General features: G+C 34.2%; 1 protein-coding gene across 4 annotated transcripts in view; it reads right to left on the bottom strand.

Annotated features, from left to right (window-relative positions):
- VPS13A (vacuolar protein sorting 13 homolog A) overlaps window positions 1-19,882 on the bottom strand; it is a 125,054-nt gene that overhangs the window by 49,183 nt on the left and 55,989 nt on the right. For all 4 annotated transcript variants that reach the window (XM_072031723.1, XM_072031722.1, XM_038170117.2 and 1 more), the window contains exons 32-47: window positions 19,597-19,764; window positions 18,673-18,980; window positions 17,814-17,961; window positions 16,793-16,943; window positions 15,322-15,446; window positions 14,251-14,420; window positions 13,397-13,617; window positions 12,597-12,829; window positions 10,010-10,102; window positions 9,130-9,486; window positions 8,274-8,375; window positions 6,795-6,950; window positions 6,424-6,685; window positions 4,790-4,950; window positions 2,925-3,028; window positions 434-731 (exon numbers count right to left, since the gene is read on the bottom strand). In XM_072031723.1, coding sequence (XP_071887824.1) covers window positions 434-731; window positions 2,925-3,028; window positions 4,790-4,950; window positions 6,424-6,685; window positions 6,795-6,950; window positions 8,274-8,375; window positions 9,130-9,486; window positions 10,010-10,102; window positions 12,597-12,829; window positions 13,397-13,617; window positions 14,251-14,420; window positions 15,322-15,446; window positions 16,793-16,943; window positions 17,814-17,961; window positions 18,673-18,980; window positions 19,597-19,764 — 3,057 coding nt within the window. The remainder of the gene's footprint in view (window positions 1-433; window positions 732-2,924; window positions 3,029-4,789; window positions 4,951-6,423; window positions 6,686-6,794; window positions 6,951-8,273; window positions 8,376-9,129; window positions 9,487-10,009; window positions 10,103-12,596; window positions 12,830-13,396; window positions 13,618-14,250; window positions 14,421-15,321; window positions 15,447-16,792; window positions 16,944-17,813; window positions 17,962-18,672; window positions 18,981-19,596; window positions 19,765-19,882) is intronic.

The following is a 19,882-nucleotide window of genomic DNA, read 5'->3' as shown; positions in this document are numbered from 1 at the left end:
GAGAACGCACGCCATTACTAAAAGTTAGTGACAGCTAGTGACAGCACATACAATGCTAATGTAGGCTGACATATTTATGTTGCTTGAGGTGATCATAATCCACAGGAAAAACTTCACTGCTTAGGTTAGGCTCAAGCTGCACAGAAAGCGACTCTCCCATAGGATTAAGCTTACACAGTGTAAACTTCTCTTTACCTATGTATCTAAAATATGTGTAATTAGTGAGGATTAAACCCACCATTTTTCCCATTCTGGTGCTGCTTCATTTCTGTAGATACAGACTTACCCTTCCAAGATCTGTAAACCCTGCTACAGAAAAACTCTAACAGAAGCCATTTCTTTAATATCGATTTTCAAATATAGTTCAACCAGCTAATCAACTTTTATGACACAGGTGGGCAACGCCACAAAAATGGAAGAATTGAAGAATTACCTCTACAGAGTAAGTAATGTGATATGGAAGAAGATTGCGGAGAAGAACAGAAGGCCATAAATGAACGACATATGGAAAATCCCATTGATCATCTGCACATAAAGTAGATGTCAACGTGTCTTTTACTATAACAATATTGATGATAAAGGAGTGGTTAGTTGACCTCACAGACTGGCATTTCCTTTGTAATAAGCTGTTAACATTTTTCATAATTTCGTCAAATGTAATTCCTTCACACATATCATATTCTCCATCCACTCCACTTTCATTGGCTATGGGTTGCAAACTCAGTACAGATCTGTAAATGAAATCATTTAAAATAAACTCAGTATGAGATTGAATATTTTAATTACAATAAAGTAGAATGCAATCACAGAATCACAGGACAGCTGAGGTTAGAAGGAACCTCTGAAGATCACCTAGCCCAAGCCCCCTGCCGAGCAGGATCACCTAGAGCACATTGTGCAGGATGGCAGCCAGGTGGGTTTTGAATATCTCCAGAGAAGGTGAAACCACCAGCTCTCTGGGCAACCTGTACCAGTGTCACCCTCACAGTAAAGAAGTGCCCCCTCATATTCAGCTGGAACCTCCTGTGCTTCCGTTTGTGCCCACTGCCTCTTGTCCTCTCACTAGGCACAACTGAAAAAAGACTGGCTCCATCCTCTTGACACCCTCCGCTCAGCTATTTATGAGCACTGGTGAGGTGTCCCCTCAGTCTTCTCTTTTCCAGGCTAAACAGGCCCAGCTCTCTCAGCCTGTCCTCATGTAAGAGGTGCTGCAGTGCTCTAATCATCTTCATAGCCCTCCTCTGAACTTGCTCCAGTAGCTCCATGTCCCTCTTGTAATGGGAAGCCCTGAACTGGACACAATACTCCAGCTGTGGCCTCACCAGGGCTGAGTAGAGGGGGAGAACTACCTCCCTTGACCTGCTGGCAACACTCTTCCGAATGCAGCCCAGGGTATCATTAGCCTTGTTAGACACAAGAATTTAGTAAAATAAGTTAGTAGTACTAACAACTCTAGTATTACTTAAAATATTGATGATTTCTGACAGTAATTCATTGGCTGCCTTTTCTTGCTCAAGTCAGGAAGCTAAAAGTATTTTAGATCCCAAAGAATCCTAGATTTGTACCAGCTGTGGGTTTTTGCTCCATACATGCTTTACTCAGGCAGAAGGGGCTGTTGGGGATTCTTACAAAAGGCTGCTGAAATTCCTTACAAGAGCTGTTATACTCCATTTTCCATGAAAAAGGTATGGATAAACAATTCACTCTTTAGACAGATCAGCAAAATGTGCCCTTCTTTCTGGTCAAGTTATGCATTAAATTAATGGATTATTTTTATAGAAATGGGTTTTGTAAGGCATCTGCTTTAACCCAATCGGCTGCTCCCTGAGTGAAGATTTTTGTCAATGAACATTTTGTGACTGTCTAGGGAGACTCACCAATATATCAGTGTAGTTAATCAGAAGGTTGCTAAACCTCATTAATAAATAATCTTATTAAATAAAATATGTATAGTTAGAAATATTGGTGAACTTAATAGCATGTTCAGTACATTGTAGCTTATTTAACAAAAAAAGAAAATTGAAAAAGAAGGATTGCTTTCAATGACTTGTGCAGAACATGGAAGCATTCTATAACTTTTATGATTGCTTTGCAAACTTCAGCATAAAGAAACCTGCAAACTGTAATACTTGCCAGAAAAGAAAAAAAAATGGGGGGGGGAAGGGGACATGTTTAGGTGAAAACAGATGGAAAAAGCCTCTACATTTATAAAAACAGGCAAAGTAAACATCTGCCTAAAAGTTAGTGACAGTTCAGCTAAATGGTACTTAGCAACTCACTGAAGTTTCAATTGGGTGTAATCTTGAAGGTGCTAATAGCATAGCTATGCTGGAACCCAAGGTTGACAAGTTTTCTTCTGTATCAGTGATGTGATGTGTAATGAGGTGCCTAAATGTATTAGTTTCAACTTTAGGTTTAAGTACCGCTAAAAACAAAAAGATGACTTTTTTTTTTTTTAAAAAAAAAAGCAGCTGTACTATATCACTAGACATCATTCCATTAAGAAAAATGTCTGTACTGTATCATCGCTTCATGCATCATTGTGTCCCAGAAGCACCTGGACTTGAATTGTTAGAGACAGTCAAATGCTCAGCTAATTTGTTTGGTAAAATGGATTTCAGAAGTCCCTAAAAAAATCCATTTCAACTAAATGGTATCCTAATTTAACTGAGAACAGATGCTCTGAGAAGACCCTAGCCAACAATGATAGTATAATCCACTGTATAATATCATACTATAACTATACTATACTACAGTATTATATACAGTATAAACAGTATTATAATTATACTATATTACGGTATTAGGTAGCAATGGGAAACAGTTTTGTATTTTTTTTTTAGTACAGTTATATGGATACAACAACTGGCAATGTAGAAACATATTACATGACAAAAACAAAACAAAAAAAAACAATAATGTACCTGTATGCAGACAATGGTATGTTGAATTCATTTTCTGGTGATGCAGTCCCTAAACATCTTCCTTCCTCAAAAATATTGAATGGGATTGAAAAATGATTCCTTATCTACGTAAAATAAAAATCCAGCAAGATACATTAGGAAAAAATGGTAAGATAAACTTTTCTGAGCCTAACAGAATACAGAATGAGGACTCTCTCACTGTTTGTCTTACCCATTTGCCATTCAAGGTCAGGTATTTCAAAAGAACTGTCTCTAATACCAGCAAATCTCCTTAAACGATTTTGTTGTGCAGTTTAATGTTATATTTTAATTATGAAATTACTATATTAGCTGTAAAATTCTTTTCAAGGAGAAACATACCCTGCAAAATCAAAGACAAGTAAATCTGAACTAACAACTTTCCAAAGAACTTTCTTTTAAAAATACAACAGATACAAAGCTCCGTGGGTCAAAATTCACATGGAAGAAAACAGAAGGGAAGCAAAACTTTACTCACAGTTAAATGATTTACATACGGTGAATTTGGGTGAGCATTTAGCTCTTTTGTTCTTTGCAAAAATTAGTTTCCTATTTCAGTGTTCATTTAATTGTATTATCAATTCTGGGAAATTAGTCATAATCAGTTGCTCCCTTTTTAAATTTTTCAATTATTTAATGTTCTTTTCAGGTCTCTCTGAAGGAAATGTCTAAAATTGCCTAAATAATCTACAAATTTTACATAGACATATATAATTAACCCAACATAAAAGCATGCATTATATATACATAGAATATCATTCTTTCATGTCATTAATGTTAAAATTGTATTAGGTTTCCAAGCAGAGCAGTTTCTTCAGTATAGTAACTTTTTATAAATGCTGCGCAGTTACCCAGTTCTGATATTTCAGCACACAACCCTATATAGAAGAGTGACAGTTTGGTTTTAATTACCAATGTTGTTGTTTTATGTGGGGAAAATATAGAACCACATGCATCAAAAAAATACTTGTTATTCTTTCCTGTCCCCTCTGAAGCGGTATACCTCCTGGATGTCCTAAGACATCCAAGCTCTCATTTTGTAATAAGGACACAAATACTAGAAAAACGCTTTTTTATTTTTGACCCATTTGCAGTTACATCAGGATCTTGTGCAACCACAAGAAAACCTAGACAGTGACCAAAATCCAGTTACCATGTTGATATCAAAGCTGAAGTGTTAACATAAGGAAAAAAACAGTAAATCTGATCATTAACCATGTAATAATGGACACTATCATAGAATACTACTATTTGGACCATCCATAAAATTCTGTTTGCCTTGGCCTAAGAAATTATATGTCTATCAAAGAGACTATTAAAGGTATGCTGAAAGGGCTCACTCTTCAGTTACTTTGTTATTAAATTTGAAACGCAACTGTCAATGGCATAGGATGAAGAAAAAGAAACTACCCAACAGAAGGATAACCTTGAGGAACCAAGGTAAATTTAAGAGGTTTGAAAATTTCATACAGAGCAAGTATTTCACAAGACTAAGATTAGAGCAAGTATTAGAAAACATTAGTGATGAATTATGCTGATCTAACATCTGGTCCATTTCTAATACTACTCCATCCAGTCCCTTCATCATTTTGAAAAAGCTTTTTGTTCTTGAAAATATCTTCTAAATCTCTTTATAATAAATACACAGCAGCAGATTTATATTAATTGTTCAGATCAGTTTGTAAAATACAGTTGTAAAAATATTTATTTATAGACTACGTATTTATGATCATTTACATTCATTAAAAATTTAACCAAAAAATAATTATAACGTAGGGGATACCAGATATGTACTGGATATGAACATATATGGATATGTACATACTGGAAATGTACTGGATATATACCTGGATAGGAGAACGTATAGTTATTATCTTGCTTCCTTCAATAGTATCAATTTGGCAGACAATGGACCTTTCAACACCTGATTCCTCATGCCTTACTCTGTAAATACATCGACCCACTTTTGTTAATGGAATCTTCTCCACAGTGGAATGATTATGTGGACCTAGAACATACAAGGTCAGAAATGAAAGTCTCAAAAGGGGGATAAAGATACATTTGAAATACAAAAATGTACATTCAAGAGTATTTTACGTACCACTTTACCTCCACAAAAATTCAAAGCAAACAAGGACAACCACCACTTTCAGTCTGACAAACATGTCGTGTCACCAAATAAATAGAATCATAGAATTATTAAGGTTGGAAGAGACCTTCAAGGTCATCAGGTCCAGCCATCCCCATACTAACAATGTCATCCATTAGACTGTGTCCCTAAGTGCCAGGTCTAACCTAGGAAAGATTCTCCCGCTCCCTCCCCCACCCCGCCATAGGATACAAGCATAAATGAATAAATTATTAATGTATAATAAATTATAATAATTTCATAATAAGTTATGAATTTATTCATAATTTATGAATAATAACCTAAGTACATTCCATCTTTTGCCTCTGCAAATAAAACTGGTGCCTAGAGAGAAATATTTACAAAATATTATGGCTTACTAGAAAAGTACAGCACATAAATATTAGAAAATAATTCAACTATTAATAAATAATGTGGTCAAGATTTGTTTGCCAAATCAGTTTTGAAAAACTGTCAATTGCTATGACAAACTAACTTTTTTAACACCATTAAAAATCACTAAATTTTATTTCAGCTTTAACTGTGGTCTTTAAATAAAACAATACTTTCTTAAAAGTAACTTCCTGGAGGGGAAGACGTACGAGGAACGGCTGAGGGCACTGGGCCTGTTCAGCCTGGAGAAGAGGAGGCTGAGGGGAGACCTCATCGCAGTCTACAACTTCCTCGTAAGGGGGTGTCGAGAGGCAGGAGACCTTTTCTCCATTAACACCAGTGACAGGACCTGCGGGAACGGGGTTAAGCTGAGGCAGGGGAAATTTAGGCTTGACATCAGGAGGGGGTTCTTCACAGAGAGAGTGGTTGCACACTGGAACAGGCTCCCCAGGGAAGTGGTCACTGCACTGAGCCTGTCTGAATTTAAGAAGAGATTGGACTGTGCACTTAGTCACATGGTCTGAACTTTTGGGTAGACCTGTGCGGTGTCAAGAGTTGGACTTGATGATCCTTAAGGGTCCCTTCCAACTCAGGATATTCTATGATTCTACGATTCTATGTATATATGCAGCCCTCAGTATTGTTAAAAAAAAAAAAAAATCGGCAGCTTAATTCTGCAGTAACTTGTGAATACAAACAAAAAGCATTTGATTGCAACGAAACTAGGAAATAAATATTAGTTATCTAAAAGTTACCATAGTAGGAAATTTATTTAACAAGCAATATACGTGCAACTTTTAGCTAAAAAGGCCAAAGCGGGATTTCAAACACTGAGATGCATCTATAATACGAAGAATCATTCCTTTCATGTTGTGCAGTCCTCCAGTATTTACTGACAAGTAGAAGATGCATCATGCCTCATGCTACAAAAACATAAGGTTTATGAACTTTGGAACTTACAGATTTGAATGTAAAACCTTTTGCTACTCAGAGTGGTCATTGCGGTGAACTGGTCACTCTCATTTTTAGTTCTGACATATTCCATATTTAAATTCTCTCCATCTACTAAATGAAATATTTTTGCTCCAAATTCGACATTGAGGACACTAAAGGAATCACTGGGTGAGACAGTGATGGGAAGTCCTAAAGAATTTATTAGTACAAATGGTGCTCGGTCTTTTTTGAAGATGTCTGAAGTTTGACTTGCTGCTTCAGCAAATGCCTAGAAAGCAAAGATACAAAACACAAATATACTGAGTAAGGCTTCAACAAAAGAATCTGTGCAAACATACATTTAACACAAATCTGACACTGTCGTTTATCTTTCTTACCGTGCCCAAGTTACTCAACATTTGTAGACCACATTTGGATAGTGTAATATTCAGCTGGTCTTTTGAGGAAACATTTATTACTGTTTTATGTTCTGGAACTTTGTAGTTCTCTTCTGCATCTGATTCAACCACTGCTTTTTTAGGCTTCTTCTTCATCTGAAAGGAGATTTATATTTTTTTTTAATTCTTATCTGATCATTCTTTCTGTAAAGCAAGTCTCATGACTTTTTTTTTCTACTCTTCTCTTCCTACTTCTATGCCCTGTATTATTTTCCTATTTTATTCATGGTTTTATTCTCAATTTAAAACAGAAAGAGGGAAAGAAGATGGCAACAAGCAAAAGATAGATTTCAGAAGTCAATTAAATTCCAATTATAGCAGCTAAATTTAAATTTATTCAAAAATAAACATACCCATATACTTACATACCTAGTTAATGCTGTGTGAAAACATTTATCTTAACACATCTAATATGACTATATAAAAACTATATACATAGTTTATTTCTCATTCTTAAAATACTAACTCTAAATATAGTCTACATGTTTCCAAACCATGTACTCACTTTGTATGTGTTTTTTTTTAGTATTTGACAGGAAAAAAAGAAAACAAAAACAAAAACAAAAACAAAAACAACTATATGAAGTATTTTCCAGTACTTCAGTGTTTCTGGAAATGATGTATTTCCAAATGTTACATTTCAAATCCTAGGCAATGAAGTACGAGCTTTGACTCACTACCTTATACCTTCCTCCTGCATTAGGTCTCTTTTCTTTTTAGGAACAGTCATAAAAGCAAGTTCTTAATTTCTGAGGCCACTGCTGTAGAAAGCTGTTTGATACTAACTTTTGTAGGAGAAGGACAGTTATCCCATTCTGAACAAGCTCTCAGGCAAAAAAAAATACTGAAAAATTACACAAATCAGCTAACAATGCAATAAAAGAGAGTTAAGAGAGAGCAGGGAAAATACAAATAAAAATCCATCTCCTTTCCTTAAAAAAAATCCTTATCTACTTTGAAAGCAGAATCAAGACTGTTTTCAAGAGGGAGATGAAGTAAGAAAAACAGTATTCCCATGAGTGTCAGTGCTTCCAGTATGGTACAGATACTACCATGGAACAATATGAGTGTTCTATCTTTCCAAAGCCACTGAATGTATCAGTAACATATGACCTGACTTTAGAGACTTAACATAAAACCATCATGATTACCTAGTGCAATAGGAATCAAACCTTCCTGTCACCTAAAAGACGGTATTATTTAAAAGATATGAGAGTCTGGATGTTTACTGGTGCAAGACCTGGTTTCATTCACCAACAGGGAAAAAAAAAGTATCAGTAACTAAGAAGAAAGAACAAAATCATTACATATTTTTTTTAATATCAGTAATGAAAGGTGCAGAGTACATACAACATAATTTTATTCCCCTCCCCCCCCCAAAGGAATTAAAAGATTTGAGTTTAGCTTTGGGAAATATACCTTGATTTCTAGAATCCAGGGTTTGAATAAATCAGTCTTCTCAATTTCTAGTGGTTCAAGTAATGGTTCCCACACCCCGAACATCTCATTAAAATAATGTACCTATGGGAAATGGAAATGTTAGTTAGGAAATTGCATACAACTTAAATCAACAAAAGCTCTACAGATTTTAAGACTTAAAATTCTGATTTTCAAATATATTAATTATTTTGGACTATAAGACAGTCAGATTGGACTTTTAGTCAACTCCTACCATAAGATGAAGGAAATAAATTAAGTAAATAAATGAGGCATGTAAGTCTCTATTGGAAAGACCCATTTCCAAATTAAGTTGCATAAGATCTGTCACTTAAACTATAATTTTTGCTTATGCTGTAGGCACTAGAAGTCTGAAACACTATGAAACAAGGATGAATCTACCTACAATGACCAATTAATTTTATTTCCAAATATTGGAAATTTTGGAAGATTTTTGTATGAAACTGATATCACATAATACTTTACATGTATAGAAATGACATATTATATTGCAATCTTAATTTGACATTGTCACAGAGTTTAAGCCAGCTGCTACTCCAAAACTTACTATTGTCACAACAGTCCTCTGGGAAGCTGTATTAAGTTTAAATGTGGATGAATGTCACATTGTATAAACTCAATTACTATCATTAATACCTTATATTTAATGCATTAGATTTTCACTTTAGCTAACGTAAGACCTTATTCCTGTCCTGCTGCTACAATACATGTAGAGCTTAATCATCAAATATACAGGTGATTTTTCTTTTATTTTCTAAATAAGATAATGAGCTTAATATCTTAACAGAATTTTTCTTCCTCATCTAGGATTCCTCACCTCTAGCTCAAGCTGAGAATGTAGGTTGATAAGTGTACTCCAATTTTTGACTTCTCCAAGAAATGAGGATTTGGCTAAGAGCATTGGTACAGTTCGGTGGCCAACTCCAGCTTCAAGTGTTAGAATGAGAGATTCTATACTCATTTTCAATGACTCTCCTGTGGGAACCAGTTCAGAAGTTGGATTTGAGTCTTCATTTTCATTTGACTCTTCAAGAAACCACATTTTTAGACTTTTTACATCTTTCATATTCCACAAGTCTGGAGGAATTTGACTAATCTCTTCTTCTGTTGTTTCTGCAGTTCGATAAAGGGCGGAGGTAATAGTGATTACTGTATTTATGATAATTGGTGAAACCTACAAAAAAGAAGTTGGAATAATTGGAAATGAGAAGCTAGCACAGGAAAAGGTATGCTACTTTCAGACACAAAATCTTAACAAATCATGTTACATCGACAAAGAAGTTCTCTACAATAGTTCTGTTCTCTACAGGACTCTTTCCTCACATATGAATACGGATTTCTTTCCATAAGCTACATTTTAACCTGTTCATATTTTCAACCCCTGCCTTTCTTCCAGATAGGAACTTTCAAACCTATATAGTCCAACACCGTATGTGAATGCTTCAAAACTTTATTCTGTACATCAGGCTATTTTATAGTACTCAGCATCCAAAAACACTGTGACATAATAGTTGTTATTAAATTTTCTTTGTTTTTACATCCTAAACAGCAAAGTTACCTGATGAAGAACAGAAACAATTCACCACTTCAGTCATTCCTGATTTTTTTAATTTTTTTAAGAAACAAGCACAAGCAACTTTAAAGCCTTCTGAGCAGGAAGGAGTAGAGAACTAAAAGCCATGAAAATATCGACCTACTTTTACTGTCAGAGATTTAATCATTAGATCAGCTGACTGTGGATTAGTACCAGATTGCTTCATCTCAAAGAAGAAGTCACAAGGCTGCAGTACCTACACAAAAGAGTACAAAACACATTGAGAAAAAAAAAGTATTCTAAAAAGCATATAATTTTAAATACCATACGTTAAAAATACTGAAAAGTAATCATTATTCGTTCTTCAAAATTAAGAGCAACCTTAACAGTAATATGTTCTCCAATGTAAAGAAAGAAAGGCATCAGAAGCATCACCTCAGTTATTCTCAATCATTAAAAAGCATCAAATGTCAAATACAGGTAAATGTACTACACTATGCTTGTGACTTTTGAGGGGAATCAGACTTTTCAGATAGTGAAAAAAAAAGCAAACATACTGAATAAATACATCACAAAATCAAAGTGACTCAGTTAAAGCTTTGTTTTACAGACATTGCATACTCCCATTTACCAAGGTTAACCAAAACCTATGCATTTAACAAAGCAGGCTGATGTAGTTAGTATCTGTACTCCTGAAACTATATTGACAGCAAAACTTACTCTTGAGTTCCTTATCTGAGAAAATAAGTGTTTGTGTTTTTTTTTAAATAAAAAAATTTCCAGCAATGTTAATTTTGTAATCTTTCCCAGCATCTCTGTCCACATCTAAATTAGATACTGGAGGCATAGATATATGATATTTTAGATAGATATTTTCCCCAGTGAGTTTGATCTAACAATTTTTGGTCTGTTATTATTTCAACCACTGCTGCTCAAATTCACCATTTTATTTATTTATATATTTTTGGTGGTACAGTTAAGAAAGAAAAATAATGCATTCTTCCTTAGACCAATGTACATGTGAGAAATGTATGGAAAGAACTTCATTATCTGCACCACTCTAAACTGAGGAGCTAGCCTGCTGAAATCTGGGGAATCTATTCATCTGGAGGACAAGTTCATCTACCACTAGTGTCCTCAAGGTTTAGGCATTATAAAATCTTCATGTGAATATGAGTCTTCAGAAATCTTACAATCTTCATAAAACATCATAGCATACATTTTCTTGCTTGACTAAATTCAGTGGAATGTCATCTGAATCTCTAGATCTCTTATTAATTTACCTGACTGAAATTATATTGTTTATGGTAAAGCTGGGTACAGAGATTTCTTATTTTTCAAAAGGGGCTAATTACAATGCTACCTGAAGAGAACGTTTTATTTTATTCTATATAATTTTATTTATCTATATTATTTTATTTATTTATTATTCTCCCCTTGAGAATTTTAAATCTTGAGAACTTTCTGAATCATTCCAAGAGGGCAGGTACTATTTTGAGCACCAAAACTAACATCCTAAAATGCTTCTTCTTTCATCATAAAGATTCTGTCAGACAGATCTTCTGTTTCTGCAGTCTGAGATGTGAGAATCTGGCAGGCGTTGTTTTTGTAAGAATGAAAGCAGGGCCTGAATGCTTTTACTTTCATTCTATAAAGATGGCCACATTTGTGCCACATTTACCACATACAGAAATGGAAATTAAGAGATTCTGCACTGTATTGTGTCTATATGTGCAAAAATTACTTTCTCAACTACAGATTTTTAACAGATTAATGCAATCAAAGATTGTCTAGTCAAGGAGTAAGATCATAGAATCATAGAATGGCCTACGTTGAAAAGTACCTTAAAGATCATACAGGTTCAACCCCCTGGCTCTGGGCAAGGTTGCCAACCACTACAGCAGGCTGCCCAGAGTCACATCCAGCCTGGCCTTGAATGCCTGCAGGAATGGATTTCCATGAATGTATCAAATAAAGAGATGGAGTGGAAGTCCCTATTCTTTGCAATTACTGCTTTGTTTTGGCCTACATAGCTCCATAAAGTAGGCGGGCATTAATAAGAGCTGAAAGGACTAGTTCTTCAAAATTTATCTGTACTTTGAGGACACAGATATGCGGCTGGATATACTGTTTTAGTCTGATAAAATATAATTTTAGAGTTAACTGACATTCAGTCTGCTGTAGATGCAGAAAAGCTTTAAGAAGCTTCAGGAGTCAGCCAGCCAGTGACGAACAAGTCTGATTCTGCTGCCAAAATATACGGTGTCAAAGCACTAATACAATGGTATATGGACCTTAACACAAAGAAATTTATGAATAACTTACTGTACACAATTCATAATATATACTTTCTATTGTGTCTGTAATCCTTTGTTATTCACTAACATAGCTATTTAACAGTTTCAGACTGAAATTCCAAAAGGAGTATACTTCATCTGAAATAGTGTATTCTCACAAAATACTCTTTATTTGGCTTACACTGGACATCAGAGATCGTTACATTTTTACTCCTCCAGGCTCTTAATTTTTCCATTGTCATTGAAAGCAAACCTCAACGCCACAGATTAAGATGAAACTTTTTAGCTTAACACACAAAAGAGAATAAAAGCAACAATATAATCCAAACAGAAAATTTATTAATATATCCATAATAGACATTCTAATGATAAAAACTTCTCAAGTAACTTACATTCTAGTAGCACAAGTAATATAGTATCTTTTCAAAACAAACTGGATGTCATTAAACTCACCGTAGTAACGTTCCCTTTCCTTTTTTCTGGAAGAAATGGGCATGCTTTTACTTGTATCTCTTTAACAGCAGCTGTCATGCTATACCTTTCAGGGCTATTTTTAATGAAGACTTCACACTGTGTTGTAACCACCAACGCAGGAGCATCACTTCTTGTTAAATCAGCCACAAACACAATCTCTGGATTTTTAACAATAATGTTCATTTCCATTGTAGATACAGGCTGCACAGGTGCTTCAAAAACATAAATTCAATTTGATTAATTGCTCAAAGCTTAAACTGTCAGTATTTACATCTATTGTTTTTATTGTTTATAACATTTAGAGGTATTCTAAAGATTTAGTGCTAAGATCTAGCAAAACTGGCATCAGAAAACATGTAGATCCCTGCCACTGACCTATTTCTAGACTCTTTACTGCAGATAAAAAACTTTTAAAGCCTTACCTACTTAACTACTTTCAGGCATAACAAAAAATCATGACTGTGGTAGACAAACAAATTTAGGGATTGCCAGATGTAACTCTCCTTTTCCAACTTATTTAATTTTAGAAATCAATTTTTAGGCATTTCTGAGAAGACTGAACATCATTTGGAAATGAAGACTGAGGGTCATAAACCAAATTTGGTGATGCAAAGAAACATCAATGGTTAAAAGAAGCTGTTCTATACACACAAAACAACATAAAAAGAGTATTATAATTTTTTAGAGTATTATTATGCTGAGTATAACTAGATATTTATTTAAATATATTTATTTATTTTCTTTTTTTTTAAAAAAAAAAAAGTATTTCCAGCATGTACCTTGCTCTTTTAAAGGTAATGACTGCTTGAGATTTCTCTGTGCAGCAGCACTTTCTGCATTAGCCTTTAGGAATATATCTGCAACAGTAAGTAGAAATTCCATGCTTGCACAAAGGTATATCTCTTGAACAATCATGTCAAAAACAGTGCCATCTCTCCCCTGCTTATAGCTTATATCCACCATAACTTTCTTTTCAAATCCATGCTTCATTTCCACCATCCTGAAAGACCATTAAAGCAGCATTTAAGGAAACAATAAGAAAAGAGCCACAAATACTGAAAAATACTCGATTCTCTCCATATGCAATACATTAACAAAACTGTACTGAAAAAGTGATACTGAAAACCTTGAAGCTTAACCAATGCTTTAAAGCATAAGAAATCAGTATCAACATAAATTCTATAAAACTTCAAAACTGAAAAGACTCCTGCATATTGGCAACTGAAGGTGTTCATAATTTTAACAACATAGACTATTACAATTATTTGTTTACATTTCAAAGTGTTATACCTAAGTTTGTTATTCTTTGGAAAGAAAATCTGAGTCTTACTGCTCACTGGTTTATTAAAACAGTAAATTAAAAAAAAGTAAAATGATAGTAAAAGAAGTTTCCTTCAGCACTTAGCTACTTCAAGTTTGTCAATAGCACCTGTATTGGTCTGTCACAAAAAATCATATGGAACAAATGGCAAAAAGAAAATACAAGTCTTATTCACAAACACTGAAATTGTAACATGTACAATAAGAACTACCTACATCAAAAACAGTTGTTTTTAAAAGAACAGTAAAACAGAAATATTTGTAACTCTATGGCAAACTCCAATAAAACAGTAATTTATGTCAAAACACAGACCTTGGTGTAGCCTTCTGGATTGACTGTCTTTTATCATCTAATGTACAGTTTGCTAGCTTGACTGAAGCATTCATTGAACCATCTGATAACATTTTGACTGCAGCTGACATTAAAACTAACTTAAACTCTGCAAGCTTCAACAAGTCATCTCTCTGATCCAAATTTGTAACCTGTTTAAATGGAATGAAAATATATTTGTAGGATTGCTTACAGGAAATGGAGATTACACACCAGTGTGCTATACAGCTTTATTGTAACTGCTAAGCGTTCTAATAACAATATACTAAATGATAATTCAAAAGACAACAAAAATCAGTAACACACAGAGAAAGTTCTGTTAAAAGAAAGCTTTACCTTTCTATAAGATTGTTAGAGCAAGTCTACATTAGTGAAAGGGTAACTGTGCTTAAAAGAAAGTAGAACTGTCATATGTAGGTTTTGATTTTTTTTTCTGTTTTTAAGTTTAACAATATGCAGATTAAGCAAAAAATGTCAAATGTGAGAAATTATTTTTTTTTCCTTTATGGCTATATGGAACACTACGTAGTGTCCAGCCAGTCTTCAAAATCTAAACTAACACCCTTTTTTACAACAAAATACTAACATACCTTTTGTCAGAAATTTGCTGACAAGTTTTAGCAGTTTAAACCAAGAAAACTAAAAATGCATTTGTACTGTGATACGTATTCTAAATTTCTCTCTGCAACTTTACTTAGGTGTCCACACAAGTATGTATAACTAAAAAAAGGCCTGCATTCCTCTGTATTTTCCCCCCCCAAAGAGTCTTTTAATCAAGATTAAAAGATTTTAATCAAGATTTTAATCAAGTCAGCAAATTTGAAGTCAAATCACATCACAGAAGCTGCCACGTATGATGTGTTACCATTGGCCACTGTCTTTCCTGACAGCTGGTTTAGTTAAAATAATTGTTTATCATTTATATTGGTTTTGTTATTAGTACTAGAAATCATTCTCTCTGCTCATAAACCAAAATATTCCTGTGCATAATTTCCAGGACTCTAGGCAACCTCAAAATTATTTCTTTCTCCCTGAAACCAAAATTATACCTACCTGTTTTGAATTTGGACTATACAGCACCAATGTCAGGGAGTCGAATCTGAAATCCAGTTTTAGTGTTGTTTTTATTTTTACAGGTGAGTGCAATTCTACTACAGCTGATGTCACAACTGTTACACCTTTCAGAAATTAGAAACACATTAAATAAAATAACTTGACAGCAAATATGGAAAATAATATGTATCCTCAAAATCACTATAATAAACTACAGCTTACCTATTCCTCCACATGTAAACCCATTACAGTTAAATCCAATCTGGTTGAGAAAAATCACATACATATGAGAACGTAAAATGCTGTGTATGTATCTTTTATATGCAGTTCTGACCACTTAAGATATAGGTATACAGCTTCCTTTAATGGTATACAGTACTTCATGCTGGAATCTTACACAGAATGCAAGTTCCTACTTTGATTTTGAGTGTGTGCTGAACAGTTAATGACTAATGATGCCTACTCAGCAGGGATAACTTTTAGTAATGCCAGAAGTAGTCAACATGAGCCAGCAGTGTGCCCCAGCAGCCAAGAGGGCAAAACCGCATTTTGGGGTGCAGAGCCAGCTGGTTAAAAGAGGTGATTCTCCTGTTATATTCAGCATTGGTGAGGCCTGCACCTTGAATATTGTGTGCAGTTCTCATCCCCACAACGTAAAAAGTGTGTTAAGGTCCTTGAAAGCTTCCAGAAGAGGACAGCAAAGCTGGTAAGTGCTGAGGACACATAGCTTGTTTAGTCTGGAGAAAAGGAGGCTGAGAGCTGACCTTACTGCTCTCTGAAACCTTTTGAGAAGCACAGAGGGAGGTACTGGTCTCTTGGTCTCTGCTCCCTGGTAACTGATGACAAGACATGCAGGAATGGCACTAAGCCACCCCATGGTAGGTTCAGACTGGACACCAGGAAAAATTTCTTTACTGTGAGGGTGGTCAAACACTGAAACAGGCTTCCTGGAGAGGTGGCTGCTGCTTGTCAGTGTTCAGAAGGCAATTGGACAGTACTCTCATTACAACCCTAATTTTTGATTAGTCCTGAAGATGTCAGGCAGCTTGACTAGAAGTTCTCTGATGGTCCATTCCAACTACACTACTTTGATCTATTCTATACTTACGACAAGACAAACTTTTAAAATACTAATAGCAACAGAACGAGCATACAGAGGCAAAAGACTAAAAAAGCAACTTTCTAAAGTTAATATGTTACCAAATCCAGCTGACAGACTTTTATGTGCTTCATTACTGCCAGAAGAGCAGTAAAACACATCATTCTGTAAGACCCACTATAGCAGCCTAGTTGGTCCTAGTCATTACCATTAATGCTGGGTATGCTTGAACAAATGATGTCAAGATAACAGAGGAATACTGTTAAAAACAAACGAATCTGGCACCTTTTCATAAATGTTATTACAACAAAAAGAATAAGTTGAAAGGAATACCTAAAAAGCTAGACAACATTTGATTATAGAATACGTTACCTGCAGATTGCTGTGAAGTACTCTGGATATCACTACAATGGCTAGTTGTATCTTTTGGTTCTGGTAAAGGTGGTGATGCATCCGAGCTTCCACATATATTTTCATTTAGTGTCCTCAATATTGTTGTAATATCTTCCTGACTGAGAATTAGCTTAAAAAAAACGATTGTTCATAAACGTAGAACGTACCTATTCATTAAACTTTTGGTAACTGAAATCTAAATTTTTAGATAAGTAAATAAAGTTCATCTAATTTGAATCACTAGTTAGGAGACTAAAGAAACAAGAAAAAAAGTTTTCTAAAATCTGCACAATTCCTTAAAGTAAATTCTAGAAATCAAAACTTGTTCACACATTTTGTTTTTTTTCCACAAACTTTCTTTGTAAAGCTACAATTTAGAAATTGACTTAGAAAATACAAAACAGTTTAACCTACAGTTGCTTAAAATTGTTAAGCGTGTTTAGTCAAAAGGTACTTCACAACAAGGGTTACTAGTTTTATTTCAAAATTTAACAAAAAGGTTTCCTCATACATCTAACATGCTTTAAATTTTATGACATTTAATTTAAATGAGAATGTGCACTAACTGAAGCTTGCTGTAGGTATGAATTCTGCAGTTGACCATGTCACTAACAAACTGAAGAATAAAACCCAAGTTTTTCTACTCTATCCTTCAAAGATACCAAAAGACGCATAAAACAAGGCTATAAAAGCACACTCATTTCTAAATGGCAACAGTAATATATAGCACAAAGTCTATCTGCTGTATTGCAGATGAAACCCAGATCAGAGCAAAAATGTATTCACTTCCCTTTTCCTGTATGAAACAACAAAATCCATTCTACCTTTGTGTCTTTAGATAAAATAATAAGCTAGGGAGCTTGGGATTTTATGGACAGGAAAAATAAATCTATTAATAATTAAATATATATTATTTTTATAATTTGATATTAATCTATTAAATTAAATCTATTAATAAATCTAAGGTTTTTAACAGTTGCTTTCAGAAAAGACTGCTTACATTCATAGGTTTGAGTCGTCCAGATATTTTAATATCAGGAACTTCAGTATACCATGCAGCAGCTAAATTTCGTTCAACAACTACTTCCAGATTGAGTGGCTGCAGCAGCTGTACTTCACTTTGCAATGTATCCTGCTCATAGTATGATCTGTGAAGAGAAACAAAGTACTATCAGCACAACATACTACTTACATGTTCTAACAAACATGAATATGTTTCAGTCTTTTCTTGATCTTTTTGAAAAGTACTGTAAAACAGTCTTCATAGCTGAGTGTACTACTCCTAAAATATCTAGTTAAAGCTTTGCTCCAGCAACTAAACATAATTTCTCGGCAGGGAGGAGATATATAGACCATATGTCCTGTATACTAGCTTTTTGCAAGTTATGACCTCTTATCAGCTGGAGCTTCCTTCTCTCTTCAGTATTCAACTGTTTGAAAATCCCCTTCCTCTTCCGCTTCTGCTCTTAATCTCCAGCACCAAAGCCCACGTAAAAATGTTTCTTTACATCTATCTGTCTTTATTTATTTCCTGATAAAAATAGCTTAAAAAAAAGGTTAAAATACCCATTTACAAGTGGGTTTAACTTGTCCCAAAGCAGTGAATAATTCCTAAATTTATTAATCTACATGACAGTCTGTAAACAGACATTTGCTTCTATTAAAAGACGTGTAGATTGCTGTTTGTCCTAAGCCATATATTTTAAATGTTAGTTATTAACTTGCTGTTATATTTCAAGATAATAGTGTATCTGACAATAACCAACCAGTAATTATTTTGGTAACAACTTCTCAAAGCTCTTCAACTGATGTATTCCACTATGACTATAGAAATTTGAAAAATCTTGACACAACATTACCTGTATAACTTCAGTTCGCTCAAATTCACTGTCATAGAGTCAACAACAGGTGGGAGATTGTACCAAGATTTTGATTTAGCAATAAAAAATTGGTTCTTTACAGTAATTAGACCAAGATCAGCCACCAGGACATTCGCAGACACTGCTGATTGTGGAACTATCACAACAGGTGCTTTGATATTGATATCTAGCGCCAAACGAGAACTACGCTCTGCTAGCTCTTTTACACCTGTAGCTGCTTTCTCTGCTGCTTGAACGGTTGCCTCAGTAAGAGCTTCTTTGGCAGCTTGAAAGTTATTTATAAAAGCCTAGGAAAAAATACAGAATTTGGGAGTTTTATTAAGAATTATATTACTTCAAGAACTCTAAGAATCATAGTATTTTAAATAGCAAACCATCTAAAGACACTACTTTTTCTAAACACTTTAATTCCTTAGTAGGATAATCTCTCTCAGAATATGACAAAATATGCCTATATAAAAATTAAATTCCACACTAAATATTTGATAAGTCAGATGGCAACAATAATGATCTTGTAACATGACTTGTATGAATTATTTACTCATTTGATGTGTAAAAGATTGATTTATTTAGCACAATGTACAGAAAAGGCATTCATTTTCATGGCTTAATACTCATATTTCATCACCACAAAACAGTGTATGTATCTATAATTTGCGACAGATCATTAAAAAAAAAAAGGGATAATATTAGCAAACATTACTGCTTAACCATCCACTCCACAACAATGAAAATATAGAGAAGAAAAGTAAATAGTTCAATCATATATCCAGCAAAGGTTTTGCAAGATTACAAGAATTCTAACACAAACAGGCACCATCTTACATGGGATGCTTTATCCTTTTCTAGATTTGGCAATGGTGTCTGCATGCTAAGGAACATCAACTCGAAAATTTAACTTACCAAAATAGAAGAAACAAACTTGTTGACAAAAACTACTTGAATACACCCAACTGTTAGGCTCATACTACTGTCAACAACATCCATGTTTGCATATGCAATTCCATCTGTAGCATTCACATAAGATATCATTTTGAAGTTGAAGACTTCTTTTCCTGTGATGTAAAGAGCCTAAGGAAGAAAAACAGAGCATCTCCAATGTAAAAACTTATGCTAGAGAAAACAAATTCCAAAATATTATCTCACGCTTCTAAAACATTTTTAGTTTAAATACCTTAACAGTAAATGA

Source organism: Anas platyrhynchos, chromosome Z (assembly GCF_047663525.1).
Source record: "Anas platyrhynchos isolate ZD024472 breed Pekin duck chromosome Z, IASCAAS_PekinDuck_T2T, whole genome shotgun sequence".
NCBI lineage: Eukaryota > Metazoa > Chordata > Aves > Anseriformes > Anatidae > Anas > Anas platyrhynchos.
The sequence above is the reverse complement of the archived record's forward strand: the minus strand, read 5'-3'. Positions and strand labels throughout refer to the sequence as shown.